The sequence below is a fragment of the Trachurus trachurus genome (assembly GCF_905171665.1).
Source record: "Trachurus trachurus genome assembly, chromosome: 5".
In the NCBI taxonomy this organism is placed as follows: Eukaryota; Metazoa; Chordata; class Actinopteri; order Carangiformes; family Carangidae; genus Trachurus; species Trachurus trachurus.
Window position 1 is genome coordinate 30,950,454 of NC_139896.1, and position 27,759 is coordinate 30,978,212.

Below are 27,759 nucleotides of genomic sequence, written 5' to 3' on the forward strand. Positions count from 1 at the left end.
CCCTATAAACATGGTCCCAAATCTAAATAAAAGTATTTCTCCACAACATTAAATATTCCACAACATTAAATATTCAGGAGTGAGAGAACGCCTCATGGTCCTACGCCTGTGAACCAATTAGTTCATCCTTGATTCAGAGAGGATGTTTGTGCCAGATTCCCTCCATGTCTCGCTGATATATCGCTTTCACAAGAATGGTATGGACATGAGTTACCTTGACCTTTGGCCTTTGACAACCAAATTCTAAATCAGTTCATCTGTCAACGAGAATGAAATTCTTTGAGTTCCTCGAGAGTTTGGGTTCCCACACGCACTCAAAACAAGGACAGACAGATGGACAGCGCAAAAACACTGGTCAGTGACCAAACAACCACTGTCACCAAGTTTGACCCACATGTTGCTACGAGACATCAACCTTCTTCCCACCCACTCTAAAATACTGACAAAAGCTCAGGAAAAAAAATCCTTTATTCTGAGTGTGACTAAGACACTTGTTTTCCAAGACTTTAAAATAGTTGAATAATGAATGCCATCAAATGCTACAACAAGTCGCACATCTGCACTAAACCTGGTGCCTTAAGGACAGTAGTGCAACGACCAGTCTCATCCGTCTTGTCAAATTATGCACCCTTTGAATGAGCCACTCTGTAAGTGCAGTTCCGAAAAGTGGGATTTATTGTCTTTGAAAGGACCAGATGAGATTCCGCTTCCGGGTCGCAACGAAGATGGCAGCTTGATTTCTGTGCTCCCCGACGGTTTCACGAATTAACCCTGTTAACCCCTGAGATAACTAAAAAGTGAGTGTTAAAACGCGGCGATGAACAGGGTTAACACAAGAAGTTGGAAAAACATGACCACGACAGAAGATATTGGTGAGTGTATGCCACCAAATGTTGCTAGCCGAAGTAGCTCCCCGACATGCGAGATGAGCGAGGACCATGGCGAGGACGGAGAAGACGATGCTAGCCTGCGTGGCATACTAAACGAACTACGAGACTTCAGGCGAGATAATAAACAGCACCTCACGGAGATTAAACAAGAACTGCACAAGACGAACGATAGACTGGTAGAAGCCGAGACCCGAATCGACGAAGCAGAGACAGCACTACAAGCGGTGTCAACGCTGGTGAAACGGCTCTCACAGCGCCAGGCTGACATGGAGGCTAAACTCATTGACCAAGAAGGACGTGCTCGCAGAGACAATATCCGAATATACGGGATACCCGAAGACGCGGAGGGGAACAACGTCTCGTCTTTCCTGGAAAACTTACTGAAAGAGTCGCTGGGTTTTCCACCGGGCACAGAGTTAAAAATTGAGAGAGCACACAGAGCCACTGTTCCTAAGCCCACCGGCTCCCAGCTAAAGCCCCGGTCTATCATCGCCAAGTTTGCGAGCTACAGAGTAAAAGAAGAGGTGATCCGAAGAGCCTGGCAAAAAAGAGAGGTTTTCTACAACAACACCCGCTTCTACATAGACCACGATTACCCATCAGCGATCCTGAAGAGACGTGTGGAATACGCGGAAGCAAAGAAAATATTAAAAGAAAGAAAGATCAAGTTCCAGACCCCCTACCCAGCGAGACTACGGGTTTTTTACAACGACGGCACCCGCCTGTATCAGAGCGCAACCGAGGCGACGGAGGACATGGCCTCACGCGGATTTCCCGTCACCATCATACCAGCACCAGACCGCCCGGATGAACGAGAGACTGAACTCTTATCTACATGGCAAATGGCAGGGCGCCGCCGGGTTGGAGCCAGGATCACCCCGGATAGAGCACCTCAAAAGAAAAAAGCCTCCCAGATGCAGTTCAAGGAGAAACTCCAGGAGTTCAGACTGAATCCTCCTCCAGAGTGAGGGACAATCAGGACAATCAACCACCTGACCAAGAAAAAGCTGCAGATAAGTCTGACCCGGTTTACACTGTATTTTATTATGTTTATGAACCAACTGATCTAATTTTATTTATTTTTTATTTTATTTTTCATCTGGGATTTAAAGACTCTAAGGATTAGGTTGATCTTAATTGCCTTTGTGACTGAAGCCATATATGGTTCTCTTTTATTTAATTTAAAGTTTGAAAATTCCTATTTAAAAAGAAAAAGAAAAAAAAAACCAAGTGTAAAAAGGTCGGGACACAGAAATCCTTCAGCTATGACTGTAAGTTTTATGCAGTCATCTCAAAGGGCCCTACTCTTAAAAAAGAGCTGGACATCCCTTTATGGGCCCTCTGACATCAGGAGCCCCTCAGAGGCTAATGAAGAAAGAGCCTCAACATTGGAAGCAAAAAACTCTAAGGAATATATGGACGTTTGGTTAAGATCTGTATTATTGTTCTTACTGTGTTATGTTCATCTCTCGAAGTTCACGAGAGTTTTTGGGATGTATGATGGTCCAAGAACTAGTCATGGTGTAGGGAGATTTCAGCCATATGCAACACAAGTAGAAGACCATGGCTAATCATGATATTAAAATCGTTTCATTTAATATAAATGGAGTCTTGAACCCAATTAAGAGAAGCAAGATATTGAGCAAAATGAAAAAGGAGAATGCACATGTAGTGTTCTTACAGGAAACACACCTTAATCCTGTAGAACATGAAAAGCTGAAAAGAATGGGGTTTTCTCAGGTGTATCATTCATCTTGCAAATCAGGCCATAAGAGAGGGGTAGCTATTCTACTCTCTCATAGAGTTAAATTTGAAAAAAATTCAGAGGTAAAGGACAACGAGGGAAGATATTTACTTGTCTCAGGTAAGATAGAAGGGGTCCAAATAACCCTACTTAATGTTTATGCACCCCCCGGTAGTGATTTCATTTTCTACAGAAAAATGTTTGACTTAATGACGGAGGCGACAGGTATACTTATATGTGGAGGAGACTGGAACATACGCCTCAACCCCAGACTAGATGGCTCCAAAGATTCTATTCAAACCTCCATACACAAGAAACTTAAGATTCTTATGTCAGAACTAGGAGTGCTGGATCTTTGGAGAGACTTCTACCCAACAGGCCGAGATTACACACATTATTCACACCCACACGCTGTCTACTCCAGAATCGACTATTTCTTCATCTTTAAAAGAGATCGCCATAGAATACATCATTGTGAGATAGGTAACATCGACTTGTCAGATCATGCACCTCTCTCATTGATGCTGCAAATTAATAATAATCCTGGAAATACACTATGGAGGCTAAATTCAAATGTTCTTAATAATGAACAATTCAAAACAAAAATTAAAGAAGAAATCAAACAATTTATGGAAGTAAACAATAATGGGGAAGTTGGTCCAGAAATTGTATGGGATGCACTAAAAGCCGTTATGAGAGGGAAAGTTATATCCTTCTGTGCTTACCAAAAGAAACAAAGACAATTAAGACTCTTAGAACTAAATAAAGAATTAAAAGAACTTGAGACAAAACACAAGAAGGGATCAAACCCAAATCTCATCTCGAAATTAAAAGAAATTAGGAATGAAATTAATGTTCTATACTCACAGGAAATACAAAAGAAGATGATTTATACAAAACAAAAGTATTACGAGTCTGGCCCGAAATTTTCTAAACTGCTGGCAAGGAAATTGCAAAAACAACAGTCAGATAACACAATCTACAAAATTAGGGACCCACTTTCCAAAGCTTTGCTACATAAGCAACATGAAATTCAAATGGCATTTCAAAATTACTATAAACAACTATACTCCCAACCACAATTATTAGATGAACAACAGATTGAACAGTTCTTATCATCTCTCAATTTACCCACCCTATCAGAAGATAAAAACAGAAAATTAAAAGCTGAAATAACAAAGGAAGAGCTGAACAGTGCAATTTCAAGGTTAAAATCAAATAAATCACCAGGGCCAGACGGGTTTTCTCCTGAATGGTACAAGACCTTTAGGACAGAGTTAACACCAATTCTTCTTAACATATTTAATACAGCTTTAAAGGAAGGGAAAACTCCACCAACTTGGACAGAAGCTACAATCTCGGTTATACCGAAGGAGGGAAAAGACAGACTGGACTGTGGGTCATACAGACCAATCTCTGTCCTGAACACAGATTACAAACTGTATACATCAATCCTCGCCAAGAGAGTTGAGGAGGTCCTCCCTCACCTTATCCACACAGACCAAACAGGTTTTATTTTCCAGAGACAAACACATGATAGTATTAGACGCTCATTACACATTTTAAGCCATATACAAAAACAGAAGTTACAGGCCTTATTGGTGAGCCTAGACGCAGAGAAGGCCTTTGATTCTGTGAGTTGGACGTTTTTGTATAAGACTCTTGAGAGATTTGGGTTTCATAAAGAATTTATTAAGGGAATTGGTACTCTATACAATCATCCAACTGCCCGCATTAAAATAAATGGGTACCTCTCAGACACTATCAAATTAGAACGGGGCACTAGACAAGGTTGTGGTCTATCACCACTCCTTTTCGCAATTTATATAGAACCACTTGCTCAATGGATTAGGCAATCTGACAATATTAAAGGAATTACCATAAATGGGGAACAACACAAAATAGCATTGTATGCAGATGACATATTAATATACCTCAAAGACCCCGCCCACTCACTTCCTGAATTGTTTAAACTTTTAGATAATTTCGGTAAATATGCGGGATACAAACTAAATATTCAGAAAACCCAAATCTTAACACAAAATTATACTCCATCTAAACAACTTCGGGATAGATACCATCTGAACTGGGATCAGGATGCAATGAAATATCTAGGTGTACTATTCCCTAAAGATATTTCTACATTAGCAAAGATTAATTATGACCCCCTTTTTACCAAAATAAAATTGGATATACAAAGATGGAATTCCAACCCCTTTATGAGCTTTACTCAAAGGGTGGAAACCATAAAAATGAATATACTCCCAAGATTTCTTTTTTTGTTTCAGGCCCTTCCTGTGGAGATAACCACAAAACAATTCTCTGAGTGGGACAACATTATTTCTAGGTTCATATGGCAGGGAAAAAAACCCAGAGTAAGGTTTAAAACATTACAATTATCAAAAGACAGAGGAGGCATGGCTGTACCAAATTTAAAGGATTACTTTTTCTCAGCTCAAATTAGACCATTGATAAATCTGTGTAACCAAGATTATCATGCCAGGTGGAAAGACATCGAGCTTTCACTTGTTAAGGACCCTCCACTCTGGGCAGTACTCGGTAATAAGGATCTGGAAAACTTTGTAACCAAATTGCAGAATCCGTGGACAAAATTTCAAATTAAAACCTGGAACTCAATTAAAGACACATATAAATTACACGATAAATTGGGAATAATTAGGTGGTGCGCCTACGACCCTGACTTTAAACCGAATCAACTGGACCATAGATTTAAAAGCTGGATAACTAAGGGAATAACAACATTTCACTCAATAATAGACAAGGGACAACTTAAAAGTTTTCAAACTCTACAAAGAGACCACTCTTTAGAAAAGCAGGATTTTTATAGGTATTTACAACTACGTAATTACTACGACAAGGTAATTAGAAACTATACAGTGGATCCAGAAGACCCAATACTGAAAGAGATATTACGTGCTTATTCATCAGAGCGAGCCAAAGGTACTATATCTAGAATATATAAGGGCTTCATGATTAAAAAAACCTACTCTACAGACTACATTAAAGATAACTGGGAGAAGGAAGGTAATTTTGAAATGCCCAATGAGGAGTGGTACAGTTGTTGTGAGTTTCAATGGAAATGCACCAACTCACATACATGGAGAGAATTTGCATGGAAATGTTTAATCAGATTTTTTGTAACCCCTAAACAGAAAGCTCACTTTGCAGGAGAGGATCCACAGTGCTGGAGGATGTGTGGGAGCCAGGATGCAAACCATTGGCATATATTTTGGGAATGTCCAGTAATTGTAAATTTCTGGTCAGAGATGCATAAAATATTAGAAAACATGTTTCATATGAAAATACCATACCATTTCAAAACCTTTATTCTGGGAGAAATTAATTTTCTCACAGGGCATCTCAACAAATACCTATTTGGGGCTCTGATTTCTGCTGGCAAGAAAGCCATCACACGTCACTGGCTGCATCCTGACCCCCCCACAATAGAGGAATGGACTGTTATTGTTGATGAAATATATCAAATGGAAAAGATTACTTTCTCACTTCGGCTACAAATGGATAAATTCACAAGGTCATGGTCAAAATGGGTCTCTTATGTACAAACATCACAGTCTCACTCTAGAAACTAAATCACTTGTCTCCACCCACTTACTCTCGGTTATCTCCCTGTTGGTTTGAAGGACCGCCAGGTCTTGTGTGTTTCATACTTACATGTGTATGTATTTCAGAACTCTTATCTTTTTGATACCTAGTCTCCCTACAACTAAATGCAGCTGCTGTTATAAACCCATACATCCTGTTTTGATTCTTCATTGTTCCTTTTTCTTGTTTGCCTTTAGTTAGTTTTGTTTGTTTGTTTGTTTGTTTTTTCTTAAAAATATAAAAGTATGCAGGTTTTGTTTCTTTCAACATTACACAACTATATGGCGATAGCTATGTTGATATGATGTTATCTTCTCTTCTTGACAATAATTGTAAATCAAGAATTCAACACCAGCTGTGTAATGTAATGTGTGAGAATAACAATAATAAAGAAAATTAAAAAAAAAAAAAAGAAAGGACCAGATGAGCCTCCAGGCAACGACCCCTTTACCACAGAGCTAAAGCACAAATAATGTAATAATTGTCTTATAATGACGCATGATGATAGTAAAAGAAATAGAAGAAAGAAGACAACAGGGCACTTTGAACAACATAAACATACCAATTGCCGTACAGAAACATGGATGAACCACATCAAACGTGCTTCAAGAGGATGTCGCCACATGTGATCTCAGAGGAATGCCGCTCAGATCTGTCTCGAGTGATTAAACGACGAGTGAATCTTTGAGTGAAGTGCGGCTACACGCATTCGTGCCACATCCTCCGCTGTGGCTTCAGCTTTTGCGTAAACATGACACGAGAGAACAAGCGCTAACTGACAGCTGTGTGAAGCGTGTGGACCACAGCTGGAGGTGAATCATAACAGTAGCCCGGATGAGTGGCGTGCTCTCATCTACAAAACCACTGAAGTTATTTACCCAGCGCTGAAGAACGTGACGGCGCTGCAGCAGGATGATATGTGGCTGACCACCACAGTGTTCCTCATATTGCCTCAGCTATATTTCAGAGCTGTCAGTCAGGCAGCACTCATTCATTGGAGATGATGTTATTGCTCTTTAGCCACCGAGACACTTTGTACTCAGCCCGCAGCTATTCTATTCTCCTCTGCCCTCGAGGCTCTTAAGTCTGACGTGACCTGTGTTTGTCGCAGGCAAGACCCCAAAAGGCGGGACAGCTGTGAGACTCCAACTCCCATCATCCCAAGCATTGCCCCTGGTGAGGCGGAGACCCAACGCAGCCCCACACCCTTCGTCCTGCAGCCCATTCAGTGCCAGTCACAGAGCAATATAACTGCCAAACTGTTTACGGACTGATGACCTCCAATAGAAGGAGGATCAGGGTGTGGAGGTCTTCAGTCTGCAGTCAGGGCCTCTGGGTGCCTATTGATGACAGCTATCATTCAAAGTGAAGAACAATGCTGGCAGATCTCAATGAAAAGGGGAGGGAGGGGGAGGGGAGCTGATGTCTGCACTGATATCAGACAGCGTCGTTCAGAGGCTGCCTGGAAGCTAAACTGAATGGGATGGTGATGTATTGTGATGGGATGCATGAACAGATGAGTGGATATCAAAAACAAAAAATGATGGCCAAGATCTAAACAACAGCAAAGCAATAAGAATGAAAAATAAAATAAAAATATCAACGGACTTCAAACTGACTTTGGGTTTTTCTCATTGGGGGGGAGGGGGAGATCCAGAAATAGGTGTACATATGAAGATAAGGAATATGGCAACTGGAGAGATGTAAGTGTGTTGAGGAAATATTTTTTGGAAGCGTGATCTAAATCAAGGACACAGGCCAAAACACATCAGTCTTGCATTTAGGTTTCTACAAGTCTTGTTGATCTTTGGACACAGCTCCTCCTACCTCTTCATGCACTCTGTGAGAAGGTGAAGCCGTGCCAGAGCCCCTACCGCACTCCTCGTACTGGAAACGCAACAGGTGCCGGACGACGTTTTTATATCCTTTATTTATGTTCTGCTTGATATTTTAAAATGAGACCATAAATACAAGTATTAAAGTATGAAAACAGGATGAGCACGATGGTTTGTGGTTTAGCAAACATGTACATTATCTAAAGCCAGAAACCCCAGAGAAAGAGTTCTGTTTTCGTTTGATAAGATTCTGATATTTATTTTGGAGGTGATAAAAATGTGTTTTCATCCACCAAATCCATTTGGTCTGGTGGGCTCTTCGGGATGATTTTTACACCAAACACTAAACTAATTAATACAATCTGACAACAGCACAGACATTCTTCCATTTCTCCTCTTTTGCTTTGTACTTTCACTTTGGTCTACCCAGACTCATTCTCTCTTTCTTTAGTCACACAAAATTATGGCTGTCAATCGTTTAAAATATACAACTTGCACCTGCCACAGATGGTAAAAGAAGCTTTTGCCAAGTATTAAAAAAAGAGTACTTTGTATCTAGTCAAGAAGAGCTCCAAAAATGCCACAAATGTATTCTTCCTCGAAAAAGGAACAAAGGCTTTGCTGAACATGTCCGTGTGGAACATTCGGTTATGATTTAGGCCTGGTCGAGTCTGGCAGAGGTCAGGATCTCACTGTTGTTTCTCATGGTCGGGAGTGAAGGATGAGGGGCATCGTATCCCGGTGTGGCCTTTTGCTTCACCACTCTGTACCATTATGTATCATTATGTGTCAGGGAAAAATGCAGCACAGCCCTGATCACAGTGACTGATGAGCTGCTACTGTGGAGATCACGGAGGGCAGGTATCCCATCAGAGGCAGCACATGGAAACACTCCAGTGCACTGAGAATATAGAGGATTAAAACCCAATCACCTGGTTCCTCAGTGTGGATACTAGGGCTGTACAGCCAGTGCAGGCTTTTAAGAAAAACTTCAGATTCGGTAAGAAACCGGAAGTGGGCGCACTAGAAACTTCCACCAAGTTAGCCAGCTAACTTCCACTTTACCTCTCAGCTAACTAGAACTTTTTTTAATGTATTTTTTTGGTGCTTTTTAGTCTTTAATGGACAGGACAGTTGAGAGAGAGACAGGACATGGGAGGCAGAGAGGGGGGAATGACACGCAGGATAGGGCCGCTCGACGCGGGATTCAAACCGGGGCCGCCTGCAGTGAGGACTATAGCCTCAACACATGGGGCGGGTGCTGTACCAACTGAGCTAAACACCGCCCCACAATAAAATAATTTACTCATGCGGCTCTTCTAGACTTTCCAAACGTAATCAGACTGAATGGATCAAATTCTGGCAGTGAACCGAGTCGTTTCGCGGGGTTGTGACATTTGATGTGAAATTTATCCACCGTTTAATATCTTTCCCATTAAGGTGCATTTCCGCCACCTACTGTACTATGTTGGAGTGTGAACCAGTCACCTGGTTATGTGCTGTTGCTCCTCTGCGATAACGTAAGGGACTGTCTTCACCAAATCCAAACTGTGGCAGTGTCGGGTGCGGATGGATGTGATTGGCTCAAAACATGCACCAACATGTTTTTTGTTCCATTTTGTTTTAATCTCTTGTAGTTCAAAACACGCATCCAAATGTTTCTTTTTCTTTAGAAAAAAGCTCCCGAATAATGAGGAGAAACATCGGACAGAAGAACTATTCTGGATCAAAACATTATTTGTGTGCTTCCGAATAACGTATTCGGGTTCGGGTACATCCCTAGTGGATACCAACTCTGCTACTTCTAACTTTACCCTTCGACTGAGGTAAACCTATACTGTCCTTGTCTTCTTTACAACACCGATCAGCGCCGATGTTCAACAGATGTTTTCACTTTTCTAAAAGACCTCCGTTGGACCCATCAGGTCCTGCTTGTTTCAGCACCCGGTGGCCTTAAGCTGTGCTCAGCAGCACCTCATTTAGCATGTGTGTACATGGACCCTCCGTCCTTATGATTAAGTCTTTCATTCAAGCATGAAGTAATCAGAAGTAAGCCAGGTCAGCTTAGGAGAGCTCTGATCATATAGAGGCGCTGTCAGTGCTAGATTTCCCAAGGTTTGATCATGAGTCCTGTAAAAGCCACGCAGGGGGGCGAACATATATCGCATGTTAAGAGGCGTCATAAACCGGAGAAACCTGTTCACTGATGGAGCTGTTGGGAAGAGCTGGGCTGAGATATTGGCCCAGCAAGCGTGAAGTCAGGTCTGGTTACAAAATGGGAGCAGAGTTTTCAGTTGCCCCCTTCAGTGCAAACTTGACTCGAGCGGCAAAAGTCTGTGTCATCAGAGAAGGGCCTAAAGCTCGAGGCAGAGATGGATGATTCTGGTAAAAAAAAAAAAAAAGTTGACACTAAGAGGAATTTCCTGTCGTGTGGTGTTATCAGAACAACAACAGCATCCTCCACTGTTTTACTTCAACAGCTCAAATTCAACAATGGAGTTGCTGATTAAATAGTTGAACCGCTGGCAAAGGAGCCAGCTGCTGATGTGAGGAGATTCCCAGTCACTCCGAGAGAAAGGCGATCGCTCAAACAGCGTTCGTCATGGAGGCTTGCGGAGAGCTGACTGAAAATGCAGGCTGCAGCAAAGAGCCAGAAAGGTGGTTTTTAATCATATGGCAGGTTGCCAGTACTTTCAATCAGTCTGCAAAGAGTTTTCACAATTCCCTTTTTTTTTTTTTTTTACTGTGGGCTATTTTTCAAACTCCACACTGCATCCCTAAGTTGACAATGATGGAAGATGAATGCTGAGTGAGAAAAAACCCACTGACACAGTGTAGGAGGATGTTGCTACTCACCATACTGGCAGCTGGGCCCGTTGAACCCCGCAGGACAGTCGCAGAGCTGGGTGGATCCCTCCCGACACTGGCCCCCGTTGAAGCACACGCCGTAGCTACACACAGCTGCACGGACGGACGAGGCGGTGAGAAGAGACAGAGACAAAAAAAAGAGAAAAAAAGTAGGTGAGCGAAGCACAGACACCTGGCTGTTGCCACAAAATGTCAAGATCTGCAGTTTCAAACACTGACCTCTTTCTATCAGAGCCTTATCATCAGCCTGTTAACTCCTGACTAAAGAAGAACCTTGAGACTCCTTCATTCACACCAACCAATGTAAGAGGAATCCGCCACTTGGCCAAAAACCTGTCTCATTTCTCAAAGTGGAAGAGATTTCTAAACTCCGAGCGCTTAACGTGACTGGCAGTAACAGCCTATATGGCTTTTAAAGGAAAAACTGGCCTCTTTCCTGCACAGTTACGTTACCTGAGAGTGACCTGGACTGATTAAGTGAACTTTTGATCGCTGTCACAATCATAGAGATGTGCCCGTGGGCCTGACAGCCACAAGGTGAGTGTGGCTCATCCATCTCTTGGAGCCAGTGGCCTTACATCCATAAATCCCTGCGAGTCAAACAGCTCTCACTCATTAGGAGGGGAAATTCAAAGAATCCAGGACCTATAAACAGCCAGAGCTCGGGACACGTGAATCCACCTCAGAGGTGTATCATCACATTCCATACACTCACATTAATCATGACAGTCCTTCACCTACAACTGTGTGTGTATGTGTGTGAGTGTGTGGACGTACAGTAAACGCGTGCTGTGGTCGGCCTGCCTGTAGGCTTATCTGATGTGTTTTGAGGCCAGTATCCCTGTGAAGTAAGACAGCTGTTTGAGCCAGGCCTGTTGTTTGCACTCTGTTGAGCAGAGTGCAGTGCTCAGTGATGACAGGTCCAGAGGACTGAATGTCTATCATTGCTTCTCCTGACGGGCAACATGTGGACAACCGGAGTGAAAAAAAAAAAGCCCAGTCCAGCTAATCACAAGAGGAATTTAAGTGCCAGCTCTTTCCTCGTATGTTCGTGGAGACGTCCTCTGAAAGCCAGAAATGCATTTTTCAGACCATCTAATCCAACCAGAGCCGGCATGACCAATCACCACACCAGGTGCTGCCAGCTGTGATGCCATTTATTGGCCATATATGGTCATACTAGTGGTATCAGTGCAAGCCGGGGCAGCTCAAACAGTAACAATGTGATTTTAACTTTATCTTGTCAGGCTTTTATTTTGTGAAACTTTTTTTAAAAGTGTGTAGCAACACCAAAACCTTGTCTTATTGCGCTTTCATTTTCAATTAATATTTAGTTTGGTAACACTTTAATTGATGCCTATCTCTATAACGTATTATAACCATACTTACAATGAGTTATAATCCAGTTATAGCACTGTATAACTATAGTTATAAACACTCGTAAATTATCATAATGCTTTATAATCATAACACACTATAAAGCATTTTATCATGACTTATGACGGTATTATAATACGTTATAATTGTTAGTAACTCGCTGACAATGCCCACATCGATAATGCATTATAATTATAATGTGTTATAACTGGCTTATATATATATATATATATATATAAACACTCATAAATTATCATAAGGCTTTATAACAATAAGTATAACACATCATAGAACATTTAATAATGGCTTATTATAAGGTCAAGTATTATAATAGAGTTATAATATTTATAATGCATTATCGATGTGGGCATTGTCAGCAAGTTACTAACAATTATAAGGTATTATAATACCTGACCTTATAAGTCATGATAAAATGCTTTATAGTGTGTTATGATTATTTTCATAAAACATTATGATCATTTATGAGTGTTTATAACTATAGTTATACAGTGCTATAACTGCATTATAACTCATAAGTATGGTTATAATGCGCTATAGAGATAGGCGTTAAATAAAGTGTTACCTTTAATTTTTATGCTGCGTTGTTGCAAAAGTAATTCCTTCCAAGACATCTCAAAAATGTATATTACAACTAGGGCTGAAACATTTAGTTCATTATATGATTCAAGCAACCAAAAATGTCAAGAATAATCATTTTGATAGTTGACGCAATAAAAAAAAACATTTGGTTATTTTAGGAAAACCAGTGTTGTATTAACCTAACAGGTTAAATATATTGAAGAATGATTAAGAAGAAAGAAAACGTAGATAAAAACGTAAATTTGACTATTTTCAGGCTCAGCGCCCGTCATGATGTTCCAGGTCATGAGTAGCCTATTCAGTATTTATTACGACAGCAAAGACTCACCAAGTCAGATCACACCCTCAGCCATCTCCTTGATCTCACATCTGTAAAGTTTTGTGACTTTATCTTGCACAGTTGTCACATTACAGCGGTGATAACATCTGTCCACAGTCAGAATAGAAACCAATAAACATCTGCTAAAGTACTCCAGCCTGCCTGTGGTACCTCTTACAGTGGGTAGGTACTATGATGATACACACACTCAGAAGGTGAAAGGAACACCAGCAAACACACTGTAGCTGATGATAATAATATTTATTCAAGTATAATCTGAATTTTGTAGACAAGAAGATTTGATTCTTAGAATACATAAATAAATTGATTTTAAAATAAATATTTACCGCATGCAGAGGCAAAAAGGCACAATGCTCTGCTGAGGAAATGAGAAAATACTCTGAGGTGTGAAAATGTAAGCTGTCACAAGTGCGTGTAGAGCCTGGCTTCAACTGTATCATGTCAGCCAAGTGGGAATAACATAACAATTCCAAGCAAAGGACCGAAACTTTAACAAGTGATCTCTAATAATCACAGATGAGCCCAGAGCAATTTCATCCTTGTCTCTCAGCAGATTTACAGTGCTCCTCGGAGACCAGCGCTCAGCCTAAACATCCGCCTGTCATCTGGCCCCATCCTCCGACACCTGCTCAACAGTTGGTCTATCCAGGGAGACTTACAACAAATGGCCCACACATACAGTACCAGTCAAAATCTGGACACACTTTCCCATTCAAATGAATGGGAAAGTGTGTCCAAGCTTTGAGTGGTATTGCATATATCCACACCCACACACACACACACACACTCACACAGCGCACTGTACGAAACACACTAATTTGTTTCTCCTGTTGTCTCCCACACATAACATAGAGCACCACTAAACATCGTGATCCCACGTTGGTGCTCAGTAATCCAACATTTTGCTGAATTGGTGAAGCCGCTGGAATCCTGCTCCAACAGGAAGACCGTCTCACCGCCGCTTATCTGCACATGATGACTTCCAGTTCCTCAAGACTGTTTGTCTGCAGCAGCTAAGATACGCTGCACTGCTTCAGCATAACATAACTAACATAACCACCTCTGTCATTATCTAAATGTGAGGGGGTTTTGATGTGGTGAAAGCAACAGATGACAGATGAGCAGAAGAAAAAAAAGATTCTGAGTGGTCAGGTTAAATTGCACAGTTTCAACTAGATCCAAGTTGCTCGGGACAATGATATTACCACCGGCTGTGAGAGATCAAATTAATGAGACATTCCGAACTTGTGGTGAAAAAGCTTTAAATGAACTAAATCGCCGGCAACAAAGTAAAAGGTCAGACGTCTCTCGGAGTCACTTCAGGGTAGCATGGCTGAGAGACAACAAGGGGAATGTACATTCCCCCTTCTGAGATGTGAGACACACAGGATTGTTGGCAGCTCACCAGGGCATTTTTGGGCCGCCCCCATCCTGAGCCCCTGCTTAATCTTCCCTGAAATAATTCCTTAATGTGGCATGCAGTGTGGCATAAAACTCACTCTCATCTGTCGCTGTGAATGCCTCAACTCTATTACAAAGACACCTTCTCTGAGAGGATTAGCAGCTTCCACAAAAAGAAGAGACAGACAGAGCAGGGGTCAGCGACTCGTGCCGAGAAACTGAAAACCGCTGAGCAGGTGTCACCCTTACAGCTTCTGAAGGGGATGACCACATCAACACAGAGGCAGCCCTGTGTTTGTTTAGGCTCCGTCGATCTGTTTAACCCCCAGAGTGTGACCCAGAGGGAGACCACATTTAGGGCAATTCACAGACACAAAGGCCCACGCTCAGGGCCCCGTTTGGGGCCATAATTGGTACGCACCGAGCCGAGCACTGTATTTTAAAGGCAACAAATCATGTTTTGCCTTGCAGAGGAATGTGTCATTTCAAAAGAGTTCCTGTGAAAACCAGAGCTAGCTATGTCAGATGATCTCTGACAGGTTTCTTTGAAAAGATTTAAATACCATTTGAGCAAGACACTAGGTCAGGAGGAACAATAATGCTTAGCAACAGTGTTGAAATGTGCAAAACTCTGCAGTTTTAATAGCTGGGGCTTTTCCTGCATCCTTCATCATACTGTACATCTACATAATACACCTCCCAGAATCCATATTTCCAAACAGAGGGAGGAAATATTGACATGATATGTACATAATGTTCCAGTGATGTTAATTAGACAGGGTAATGGCATGCAAAACACTAAGACTAAACAGGAAATATTTTGTATATGCAAATGAGAAGTTGAATGGCAAATTGAGCACGAGGTGTTTTCTGCAGCCTCATTCATTCCCACTCTAATGTCATTGTGACTCACTGAAATGCAATGCAATGTCATAGCACTGAATGGATGTTTACTAGCTGTACTGTACACCAGCGGTTCCCAACCTTTTTTTGGTTAAGGCCCTATTTTGACATCACACATTTCTGGCGACCCTGCGATCATGTAACTGCACGTCCATCAAGATGCGCCAGTTCCAAGATATTTTTATATGCTGCATTTTATTTGAACTCGATTTATATTCGAGAAAGTTAAAGTATAGAATACAATTGTTTAAGATTGTGTGTTTTTTTAAATAAAATTTTTAAAAGAATAATAATTAGTTATCAATTACTAGACATTTCAGGGGACCCCATTTGAATTCCAGGCGACCCCACGTGGGGTCCCGACCTGAAGGTTGAAAAACACTGTTGTACAGTTTATAACCTTTACACCTAAAGTCTGAGGGATGGTTAGTTTAGGTCCTAAACTAACCATCCCTCGGTGTCTGCAGTCTGTTATATTGCCTCAATCTGGCATGGATTTCTCATATCACATTGACATCCAATAAATAGATGCAGTATTTACTCCTAAGTTCCCTACTGCAGGGAAGCTTTAATGATGAGTCGGCAAAATGAGTGAGTCCATATCTGCGACTGTCCATCAGTCTGTGTCTGCTGCCTGTCGGAGGGCTGTGAGAGGCCTGGTTTTCTCAGCGGTCTCGTACTAGATAAAGTGTTATTCTGTAGTCGGTTCCCACCACAAGTTCTTCCATTTAGCATGAACCAAATCAAACAGACTTCAAGTGTTTGAGTGAACTGGTATTTCCTCACAGCCTGATATCTGACGGCAATTCTACAAACTTTGAAGAATGTGGTAGCTTAGTTGTCGGCTGACCTTACTTCCTCACTTCACATTACTCATTAGATCAAAAGGCCTTGTGCCGGTGTAACCAGGGGGCTGTGTGTTGATGGAACAAACAAGTTCAATTACACCCCTGTTTTAGTATGTAATGCTCCATCCATGTTATGTCTCAGTTGGCTGATTTCTGTCTGGATCTCTGTATACATCTGGCCCTGCGTCTATTTGTGTTCAGCTATGCACGATGTGGTCCCCATGACCGATGACATAGTCGTCGCTGTGTTCTGTGACACACATATACACACATACAGAGGACCACCCATGGACATACAGAGGACCATTTCCTCTTTTCTGGATACTGGGCCTATTTCACATCTAGCTACCTTTGCCAGCCTGGTCGCACCACAAAAGGAGGCCAGTTCCTATTCAGCAGTTAACGAGGACGACAAACTGGAAGAGCCATTGTCCCTGCTCCTCAGCCCCTGTCACAAACCTTATTGTTGCCATCAATCAACATAACTGCTTGTTTCCACTTCCAAGCTAACCCCCGTCCATCCTCGGCCGGCCCGTGGCAGCCGGCTGAGGTAAAAGGTTTGACCCGCTGATTGAGTGGTCCTCCTCACGTTTAAGTGGAGGAAGTCGCCATCACAAAGTCAAGAGTTCTTCACCTTCGGGAGAAGCAGATAGTCACGGAGCCAATTGGAGACTTTACAAAACACACAAAAGTCACCTCGTTGTGCTGAGGGCAGGCTTCAAACAGGCCGCTCTGCCTCCACTCGAGAAACGTCTTATAAAAGCTTTCAACAGATGAAGATCTAACTTCTTAAACAGGACAGAAAATCATTTTATCATCAATTAATCATTTTTGCTCAAGGGTCATTTTTAAGTAAAAAATGACAACCACAGAAATTTTGAGTTTATATCTCCGAAATTCTGACTTTTATCTCAGCGATTTTGTGTTGTTTTTTTATCTCAGAAATCTCTGTGTTTTTATCTCAGAATTTCTGACTTTTATCTCAGATTTGATTTCTGACTTTTAACTCAGAATCTTAAAAAAAACAGTGCCCATTGTTGGCCCTAATGCTCTTCCGTAGGCTCCAGACTCTAATCATCATCATCATCATATTTTTATTGCAGACTCATGGTCCATTAAAAGAAAGGAAAAGTACAAAACAAAGAGACACAGATTATTAAATAAAACTATAAAATGTACAAATAATTTTAAAACAAATGAATAGGCTTTTATGCCAGTGCTCCCTGGGGCTTGATGTGTACCAAATACAGCTTTTCCTAAGATTGGTTAGAGCCATGATGGCGCTGTTGACTCTGACTCATCTCGTCTACACATGAGTTTGGGGACTAGGTTCCTTAGTACAGCCTGGAAGGTATTGACTTTTGCAGCCACGAACATCTCACTTGCACTGCACCACCAACATCTCACTTGCACCATATAAGTGTTTTAAGTAATATCTGTATGGCATCATCATATGCCACTTGAAGTTTCAGTAGGTTTGCTTGTTTTTGCTTTTAAATTAGTTGCAGCACTAGTTTTAATTTCTACATAAGTGACCATTGTAGCAGGGATGCTGGAAAACATCTTCAGTTGGAAAACAAACAAAAAAAAATCAAAACCTGAGATATTTGCCAACCATTCAGGAACTCCAAATCAAAGCTATTGTGTTAATGGAAAAAGCATAAACCTTCATAATTAGATGATAGTACCCTGAGACAGAAATATGGAAAATAGGGAGGGGGTCAAAACAGTGGAATAAAATGTGACAATAACCAGACGTTTGCTGTGCTGTGGTACGTTATTTTTCAAAATATGCAACTAATTATGCAAAGCGAAGGACGCCGGAGAGAGCAACAACCGAGTCTGTAAATTACTAAACTGTGGGAGGACGACAGCATCTGCACAGTGCGTGGATAGACAGCAGGAGGAAAACACACAGCTGCACTGATGGAACGACAAACTTGTCAAATCGCAGCCACTGTGTGTGCGCTCGCATCCACAACATGTCTTGACCCTCAGTTCTACTCAGTTGCCTCACAAAGACCTCGGGTCATTAGTCTAATTTCCCTACACAGACATTTTATTAGGGAACACACACAGAGAAAGAAAGACGAGAGACAACAAGTGCCAGACACTAAATCACTATCCCCACACAAAGCATTCTCATCTTCCCCATTTTGCCCCATTTGGGGGCTTTTCAGGGGGGATTTTTTTCAAGCTGCAGATTTCTCAAAGCAGATTTTTTTCTCCCCCCTTTTGAATGCTGGAGGTGCTGTTGAAAACAGACGCACAGATTGTATTGTGCTGACTGAGGTACAGTACTGATAGCGCATAGCAAAGTGCGCAGGAGTGGGAGAGGGAGGATTGCAGTGTGAGCTTCCTTTTATCCCGGTTCAATGGCTCAGAGAAAAGGGTGATTAGTTTGTCCCATCTCAAAGTGCTGCCACGTCTTTGGTTACAGAGATAAAAGCCCTGTCTCATGTCGAAAGAGAGCAGCCATTGTCACGCGAAAGGAGAAACAAAACCCCACCACCACCATCCATCTACTTAAGTGAGGGGAGACGCTGGGCAGTCCTGAGGGATGTTTCTGTGAGACGTTTCTTCATGAGCGTCTTAAAACAAACCAGACTCCCCGAAGAGGAGACATCCTTGTATAATTTAATACTGTAACCTTCTTTCTGGACACAAAGAGCTCTTTGAAGAGAGCACTGATGCCATAATAAGGCACTGATGAAAGGCGCATCTAGGAGATCTTCTCCTGCTCGCCGGCCCAGCCTCGTCCTGCCAGAGGGCTCCCCCGTGGGGGTATGGCGTGTTTTGTACCGAGGGAGGCGTTAACCGCAGAGTTTGTTTTCAGGCATGGGCACAGAGGATAGAGAAGTGGGAACTCACTTGTCAGTTAACCGGACAGGGGACAAACTGTTTACAGGAAGGCTTTGCCAAGGGTCTTTCGATGGTATGCAGGCTATGCAATCTGGACCACTGGCTGTAAAATCCCATCAAAGGAGGCTTCTCGGTCTCAGCGGTGTGAAGCTAAGCTGATCCACAAGGAGATGAGCTCTTGGCAGCTTCGGTGTGACCAGCAGAACTACTTGTCCGTACATGGTCCGACCTATGAGTCAGAGCTACGGTGGGAAGATCCACTCTTTGTTTCTCCTCATTGTGCTGATGGGCATCGTTCTAATCTGGGGGCTTCAGTGTAACTAGTTGAGCATGTCTCACCTCAGAATGATGTCAAGTGTCATCACGACTGAGTGGATAAGAACCAAGATTTTAACATAAGACTGGAGTTAAAGGGATAGTTCAACATTTCGGCAAACTGGCCCATTGCCATAATCCCTATAGTCATAGCAGCAGTAGGTTCGTTACATGTAATTGTTGGTGCAAGCTATTTTTAGAACGGCGGAGCAGAGCCATGAGCCTCTCAGAGCTACGCTACGGAGACTAATGGGATTTCTTAGTTTCCCTCATCAAATACACAATCCAACAACTCCAAAACACTCTGTTGTGACTTGCATATTCACCACGCTATGAGATAATAACAGAACGTTACGAGACAAGTTGTTTTCGAGGTAAATGCAGAGACTGCTTGCCGGAAAAATTGCCCCAGATGGGAACGTGCATCAGCGGTTTTGAATGAATTTACCTCAAAAACAACTCCATGATTTGATGAGTTTGATAAGGGAAACCAAGAAATCCATTAGCCTCCGTAGTGTAGCTCTGAGCAGCTCGCTGCTCTTCTCCGCCATTCTTAATATCTTACACCAACAATTAAAGGTAACGAACCTACTCCTAAAACTATAGGGATTATGGCAATGGGCCAATTTGCCAAAATGTTGAACTATCCCTTTAAGACAGGAAACATTTTGACCTGAAGTGCACTTTGTGGAATAACCACGCTAACTACCAGACAGAGTGTATCCACTGCAGAGCCACGACCTCACTCAGATTGTAATTGTTTTTTGTTGCGTGCAGAACAAGATACAGTTATGCAAATCCAATTAGAGGGAGAATGTTAAACACTCAAACTCTTTCAGCACGGGAGGATTATTTTCCCCAGCGACCACATCTAAACCTTGTGGGACTGTTGTAACAACACGAGCGCTGCGGACATGGCACTGACTGATAACATCTGTTGAGGAGTCTGGATGGGCAAAGCACCTCTTGACCCTTTTGACCTCTCTCTGAAAACCTTTCATTCAGAAGTTTGCGCCAGTGGTGAGGTGATGTTTGAAACATCCCTTCCCTCCGCTGAGTCAGGAGAGGACACATTTGTCTCTCAGCACACATACCTTCCAGCACATTCTCTCTCTTTCACACAAAAATGTTGCTGATAAACATGAATTTCTTTTAGTTTTTTAAGTGATGGCAAAAAGGAAAATGAAGAAACTCACGATAGAGACAACCAGCTTCTCCGTTGAGCTGAGACCATCCGGGACAACACTTGTACACAGTCTGATAATCCTGTCTGTAGACCTGTCTGTATGCTGTGTAGTACGCCGTCCTGTTAAAATGACAAGCAACAAGTTAGAAACTTTCAATCAAACAAGAGCCTTAATTGTATCCCCCTATAAAATAAGAGACTGTGCATATATACATTGGGATTATCCGACTTAATATTTGGCACATGTCATTCTCAGAGTTTCATGTGGTTAAGATTAAGAAAAAGAAACACATAATCTGTTCAAATGGCTCGCAGTCTTTCAAGTAACACGCGGTTTAATGTTCCGCAAACATTTTCCCAGACTCTAAAGTCACCGTTTTAAAAAAGGGTGAGGCTGGCAGACCCTTCACTTCAGAGGACGCTGCCTATCCCTGTACTTTGGGACCCCTCTCATTGCTCCTCAATCATTACGCATTGTGGGAACACGTTTTGTTTACAGCGAGTAATTGTGGCCTTGACTGCCTTCAAAAGCAGGAGCTTTGGTAACACGGTAAATGACACGGGGTGATAAAGCGAGTGTGAGCAGCCTGGTGATAAACTCCTCGATGTGACTCAGAGAGAGATAGAGAGAGATAGAGAGAGAGGCTAAACTGTTAGCATTAGGACTCTCCTTCAAAGGAATGTTGGCGTCTGAGTGTTAAATAGATGGTAGGCTCGGTGAAGTGGGGCTACACCTTGCACTTAACTGTATAAGAGGTTCAAAGCAGTGATTACAGAACCAGGGAGAGGGAGAGATGTGGAGGGGAGAGGTGGGAGGAGGTCAGGGAGTCAGACCTCCTCTTGTTTGATACTGTTTGGAGACAAAGTTAAATGAAGCATCACAACCCCTCTGATAAAATTCCTTTTGTTGTATGACTCATTGAAAACTATCCAGAAGCATTAATTAATGTTTTGTTCTGCAGCCAGAGCTGAATCATCAAAGCAGCACTTCCCCTGCAGGTGAGGCTGGCAGGGAGATGTTTGCATAAGAAACGCAGGTGTAGACAGACCACAGATGGAGGCGTATTACTCACCGTCTCTCGTATCCCATGCACCACGACTGCCCCACACAGCCCTGCTTCCACACTTTAACCATGCGTGTGAAGGCCTGCACACACGGCTGCCTCTGGGCGACCAGCGTCACCTCCCTCTCCACGCACACATTGGGCCTGGAACGAAAAAGCGGCGGTGAAAATACTTAACATGTCAAAATGTTTTTATTGTTGCACAGATAGCAGCGCGGGGGGAAAATTTATGAGCACTGTAAAGGAATGGCGCGGCAAAGATACATGGACAAAGCTTGGATTAAGGCATTGTCAAGTGAGGGCTTTACCTGTGTGTAGGTGTGAGGCTCTATGTGCTTTCAGGTTTTTGGTATTTTTAAAGGTTTAAAGGGAAATTCCTCGCACTTTGCAGAGCACTGGGCTGCAAACACAGGATGCAGCCTGTAATTTAGGTAAATATTCACCTGAAAAGGGTTATGAGGAACTCCTTTAGGTGGGGTAGCATGGGCATGAGAGCAGAAAATGTAATTATCCAATTTCAATCCTTAAGTAAAAACCAAAATAAAATAAAAATCATAACCAGAAAATATGAAAATATTTGAGATGCAGTCCAGGTCTGCTGGGAAACAAAAACATATGAAATGCAACTTCTGTAATCAGTTACCAGCTTGCTGCACAATATTTTCAAAATAAAATGAACAAAAACAAAACCATGCCACAATTTTCCAGAAAGTTCACATGAAACATTTGTTGTGTTTCCACTGGAAGCTCAGGAGAACATACATGTTTTCACTTGTATGTATACGAGACTGAAAGAGGAGACAGTTAACATTTTCACCCCAGGGGTAAAGTACGGTGAGCCTTTTCTGACTGTGATGTTTTGTCCTTCTTACACAAAATCTGTCTGGGTTAACAGGCTGACGACGTGCCACTGATGTCTTCACACCAGTTGCTGCACCGCACACACTGAGGAGTCAGCACAAAAACAAAAAAAGAAAAGAAAAAGAAACCCCCCCATGCAACACGATCTCTGAAACATTTTCTCCTTTGGTAACTCTGCAAGGACAGACAGGAAGGCTCGGGAATATGGAGATCAGCAGGAATCCTAAGACAACATCCAGCTGCTCATCTCATAAACAACAGTAATCACCATCTCCTCCACCTGTACACATAACTGTATATGAAAGACCTTATTGTTAGTGGCAGGTAACAGCAGAGGAAGCCTCATCGCTCAATTCAAGCCTTCTAGTTATCATTTGTGGGGTTTAAAATACCTGTTATAATTGACCAGCTCTTCACTTTCACAGGCTTAAAACAAACCACTGACAGAGTTAGCAATTGATGTAATTTCTACAGTAAATTTTACAATAATGCATTGTATTTGTGTTTTTACTGTAAATGACAATGCATTGTGGGAAATATATGGACAGTCCTGTATTATTACTGTAATTACACTGGACAAGCGGAGTTTTACAGTCACCGCGTTGCATCATGGGATTGCCGATTTGAATTTTTAGGCGCTAAAACCAAAACAGACGAGACTCCGACTCAGAGAACTTCATTCAACATCACGGACCAGAATTCAGCAGGTATGTAAACCTAACATATATTTTAAAATGGATAATGTTATATTAATGTGCCGTTCTGATGGTGTTGGTGACTGTTTTGTTTACTTTGATTCAGTTACATAGCTATAAGTGAACTGAAATCAGGTTGAGTTAGTTCGTTAGCTAAGTTAGCTAACGTTATCATCTGAGGTTGAAGCTATTATTTTATTTTTTATTTTTAATCTGCCCCGTTTACGGTACACCGGACACGAAGCGATTTTTTTTCACGCGACGGGATTGAAATACACGAATCTCGCGACTCAATTTCAGAATGCAACTTCACTTCAGCATAATATTCACTCGGTAAACCAGTCTCTCCACTGCCCCGTGGAGAGACTGGTTTACCGCGGGAAGAGACGGTCATCTCGTCTCAGATGCTGGACAGTAAATTAACGTTATGGTGTAATTCACCCAGATGTGTGTGAGCCTTGTTCTGATCACTGATCCAGACACGGAGGTGTTTAGTTTTCTCTTAAACGAGTGCCGCTGTGGGTAGTCGATGAGCTGGGCTGTCAGATCGGCTCGGGGCTTGTGTGTGTGTGTGCGCACTACTTGTGTACCTATCTAACAGGGGACCTCGTCGTGTGTGCAACGTAGCATGCTATCGGACGTTAGCGGCTCTCCGCCGGAGCCCCGGCTCTGCGGCGGCTTGGAGGCGCGGTCGCCCGCTGAGCCGGGGCTCCGCTGGCCGCACAGGTGAGGAACGGAGGAAGGGAAGAGCCGTTGCAAGCACCACTTTCACATGTTTATCGTCTCATTTACCGACGGTTGACGCAGCCTACGGAGGAGCCTCCAAAGCCGTTGCCTCCGGAGACCGCGTAGACTGGGTCCTCCGAAGGCTGCAGCCGCTGAATTGAGAGATACACAGCTGTGTCTGTGTCTGGCTTGTGACCAGTTCCTCCGACCACGAGCCGATCTGACAGGCCCCCGCCCCCGCCCGTAAAGCCGAGTTTCCACCGAATCAACGGTCTTTTTTTTCTTTTCTTTTTTTTAACCGCAACATACGGTTCACGTCATGATAATGTGGCCCAGCCAAATGAGGATTCATTACATGTCAGGTGGCTGAATTATCGATCTGTGGTTGAAATTGCAGTAGTAGTTGTTTTGTTTGTGTTTCTCATCACATTGGCCATAGTGATGAGAGTTCAACCCTGTGTATTGGGTGTGTGTTGTTCAGACTTTTAATAATCATCTTTTTAATGTTTTTCAGGAGACACACTGAGCACAGAAACATGGTTCTTTCAATGGAGGGAAGCTGTGTGATGAGGCCACACCACAGTCTTTTGACCAGAGAGGCAGCATGCAGTATCCAGCCGAGGCCTCTTGCCCCCTTGAGTTTATCCAGAGGTATGTTTATAGACTGTATGGTTTATACTAGGGATGCACCGATGCATCGTTTAACTGCCATCGGGAGGAACCTTTCTTTTTTCCTTTTTTGGGGGGGGTATTAGTGGTGCAACGGATCATCATTGATCCGTGATCTGTTCAGATCAATATCTTCGGTTCGGCACACATGTGATCCGCGGATTGATTTTTGAAAGAAAAAGTTGCGCGCATGTTTAATAAACACACTTGTTAAGTGCAGCGTGGTCATGGCGAGCGGAGGAACGGAGGAGCTTGAACGCCCCTCGTCATTTAAATCCCCTGTATGGGCTTAATACACCTGTTAGAGAGGAACTCGTCGCTTTATTTTCTAACCTCCGCCTGGCCACGTGTATGTGTTTACAACGAAGCCAGCGAGAACTCAATAAATGGAGCGGTGGATTACGTAACTGCCATAAACATTACGTTACGCAGCGCATCTGTGTCGCGGTGCCACAGAGACAAGAGCTGGGACACAGACACTGGGGGGGCGGCCAGGTAGCCTGCTACACTGATGTTGCAACGAGAGAGACGCCAGGTGAAGGCAGAGAGCCTCCGTTCTCACTCGTAACCAGTCACAAGTCATGTAGTTAACTATCACAATTACTCTGGGCCTTTTTAATTGAGGTAAAAATGTAGCATAGCCACGGAGAAATCCTGCTTAGTTCCTCTTTCAGTGTACATTATACAGATCACTCAATATGTCACCAGTGATGAAGGAATCCTGTTCATTTGAAATACTGATCTACTGTAAATGACAACAATAACACAACCAGAATATTTGCATTTAAAAATGTTATTTGCGGCAGACAAATCATGTTGATTTGATTTTGTGTTTTAGCCTGTTGCGCCAGCCACCACTCTCTCCCAATCACAGGGTCAGTGGCATTTCAGCAGCCAGGTTGCCAGTACCATGAGCTGCAGCTACGGCTGGGAGACAAAGCAATCTCAACTAAAGTGTTTTTTCTCTTTTCACAGTCTTTTGTGGCATAAATCCTGGCATCGGCAGCAAGGAGCAGAAAAGAAGAGACCAGTTGCACCAGTTTGTACTCTGCTGAGGAAACTTCTGGACTTTGAACTCATGGCAAGTAGGTGTCTGGTGGAGGAGAGAGTGTGTGTGTGTGTGTGTGTGTGTGTGTGTGTGTGTGTGTGTGTGTGTGTGTGTGTGTGTGTGTGTGTGTGTGTGTGTGTGTGTGTGTGTGTGTGTGTGTGCGTGCGTGCACTTGCGTGCGTGTGTGCACTCCTCCCCCCCAACACCGCTTACCTTGTGGGGTATTTCCTCCTCTGTTTTTGTTTGTTGGTTTAAATTATTTTTTGTTTGTTGTTCATATGTTAATAATCAATTTTCTTGTTTACTTGTTAATTTGTTATTACTCACTTGTTACTTTTTGCTGTTTTATTGAATAAAGACAGATAAAGAGAACACTGTTTTGTGTTTTTTTGCAGAAGGCTGAAAAGGGGCATTAAATCCAAGTTACAACATATAATTGTAATATTTACAAGATTCTATTCTGTAAAATTACAGGAAATTCCTGGCAACTGAGTTGCCGCAAATTCAAACTTTTGCTGTAAAATTTACAAGAATATATCCTGTAAAATTACAGGAAATTCCTGGCAACTGAGTTGCCGCAAATTCAAACTTTTGCTGTAAAATTTACAAGATTATATCCTATAAAATTACAGGAAATTCCTGTTTTTTGAGTAAATATACATTATTTTATTGTAATAAATTACAGTAGGATACTGTATTAAGTACAGTACGTTATTGTAATTATTTTTACAGTAAGGGTCCTGTATACTGTTTACAGTAAATTTACGGCAATTATTTGCCAGGAATTTCCTGTAAAAATTACAATAAATGTCTAACAGTGTAGGAATGCAGTGCAGACCATCCACATGGAGCCAACACATAATCATGTAAACCGCAGTGATATTATGCGTGGATGCAAATAAAGACCATGATGAGAGCACACCACATCAAATTGGATCTCCCAGCATTTTACGAAATAGATCTGTCACCCAGATGCTTGTTTGATACATCTGAAACAAAAAAGGAAAATACTTCACAACAAGCCTCTGTTTTCTGCCTCTGCTTCAGTCTTTGGCACAAGTTTGTGCATGTGCAGGTGAAGCAGCAGTTATCTCCAACTTCAAAGGAAATGTGAGGCAGTAAAAACATCTTGGTAAAGATGAAGAGTAAAGAGTAAACTCTCTGAAATCTCTGAAAAATCTGACCACTGGTCAAATAGAAGGAAGATGTAAAAACACAGGGGAAAGGTTACTCACATATAGGGCTGCAGGTTGCTGGCGATGCCATAACGCACTGAGTGGACTTCGTTAATAATAAATATTAGGAAAAAAGAAAAACATAAAAAATCCATTTTCTTCCTCTGGGATGAGACTACAGCTTTAAAATAAAAAATATTTGTGAGTTAAAGGCAAACTCATTCATGAGTAAAACTCAGACGTTCACAAAAGAAAAAGCATCTCGTTAATTTAAAGCCAAATGAAAGACATCCAAACTTAAAAGGCGCGTAAAGAGTCTTCCGCGTGGAAATGAGCAGAAGTGACAAAAACTGCCTCAGCCATCACTTGCCGGTGTTCTCTCTTTCTCTCTCTCTCTTTCTCTGTTTGGCTCTCAGCTGGTGTGTGGCACTGGCTGGAAAAAACCGCAGCTCACCTACGCTTCCTCACTGCAGATGTTGGACTAACGGGAGAAAGATTCGCTCGCAGACGCTGCGCGCTCTCTGCCTCCCTCCATTGACTTGGTAATGATGGCAGGGGTTTGGGGGGTGGAGTGTGGGGAGGGGGTGCACCGGAGTACCATTCATTATTCAGAGCTTCTGCAGCCTCTGAAGTTTACACAGGACACCCAGCAGCCTGGGAGAAGTGCATGCACTGACAAGCTGAGGCAAAAGTTTTTCTTCTGGCATAGATTTTAATTGGCAGCACAA

The 27,759-nt window shown here is 42.4% G+C and overlaps 1 protein-coding gene across 1 annotated transcript in view; it reads right to left on the minus strand.

Moving 5' to 3' along the window:
* megf6b (multiple EGF-like-domains 6b) overlaps positions 1–27,186 on the minus strand; it is a gene marked incomplete at its 5' end in the record, with an annotated part of 73,754 nt that extends 46,568 nt beyond the window's left edge. The window contains 4 exons of the mRNA XM_083971155.1: positions 10,950–11,054; positions 20,804–20,913; positions 21,867–22,001; positions 27,092–27,186. Of these exons, the coding sequence (XP_083827281.1) occupies positions 10,950–11,054; positions 20,804–20,913; positions 21,867–22,001; positions 27,092–27,186 (445 nt within the window). The remainder of the gene's footprint in view (positions 1–10,949; positions 11,055–20,803; positions 20,914–21,866; positions 22,002–27,091) is intronic.
* Between the last annotated feature and the right edge of the window lie 573 nt (positions 27,187–27,759).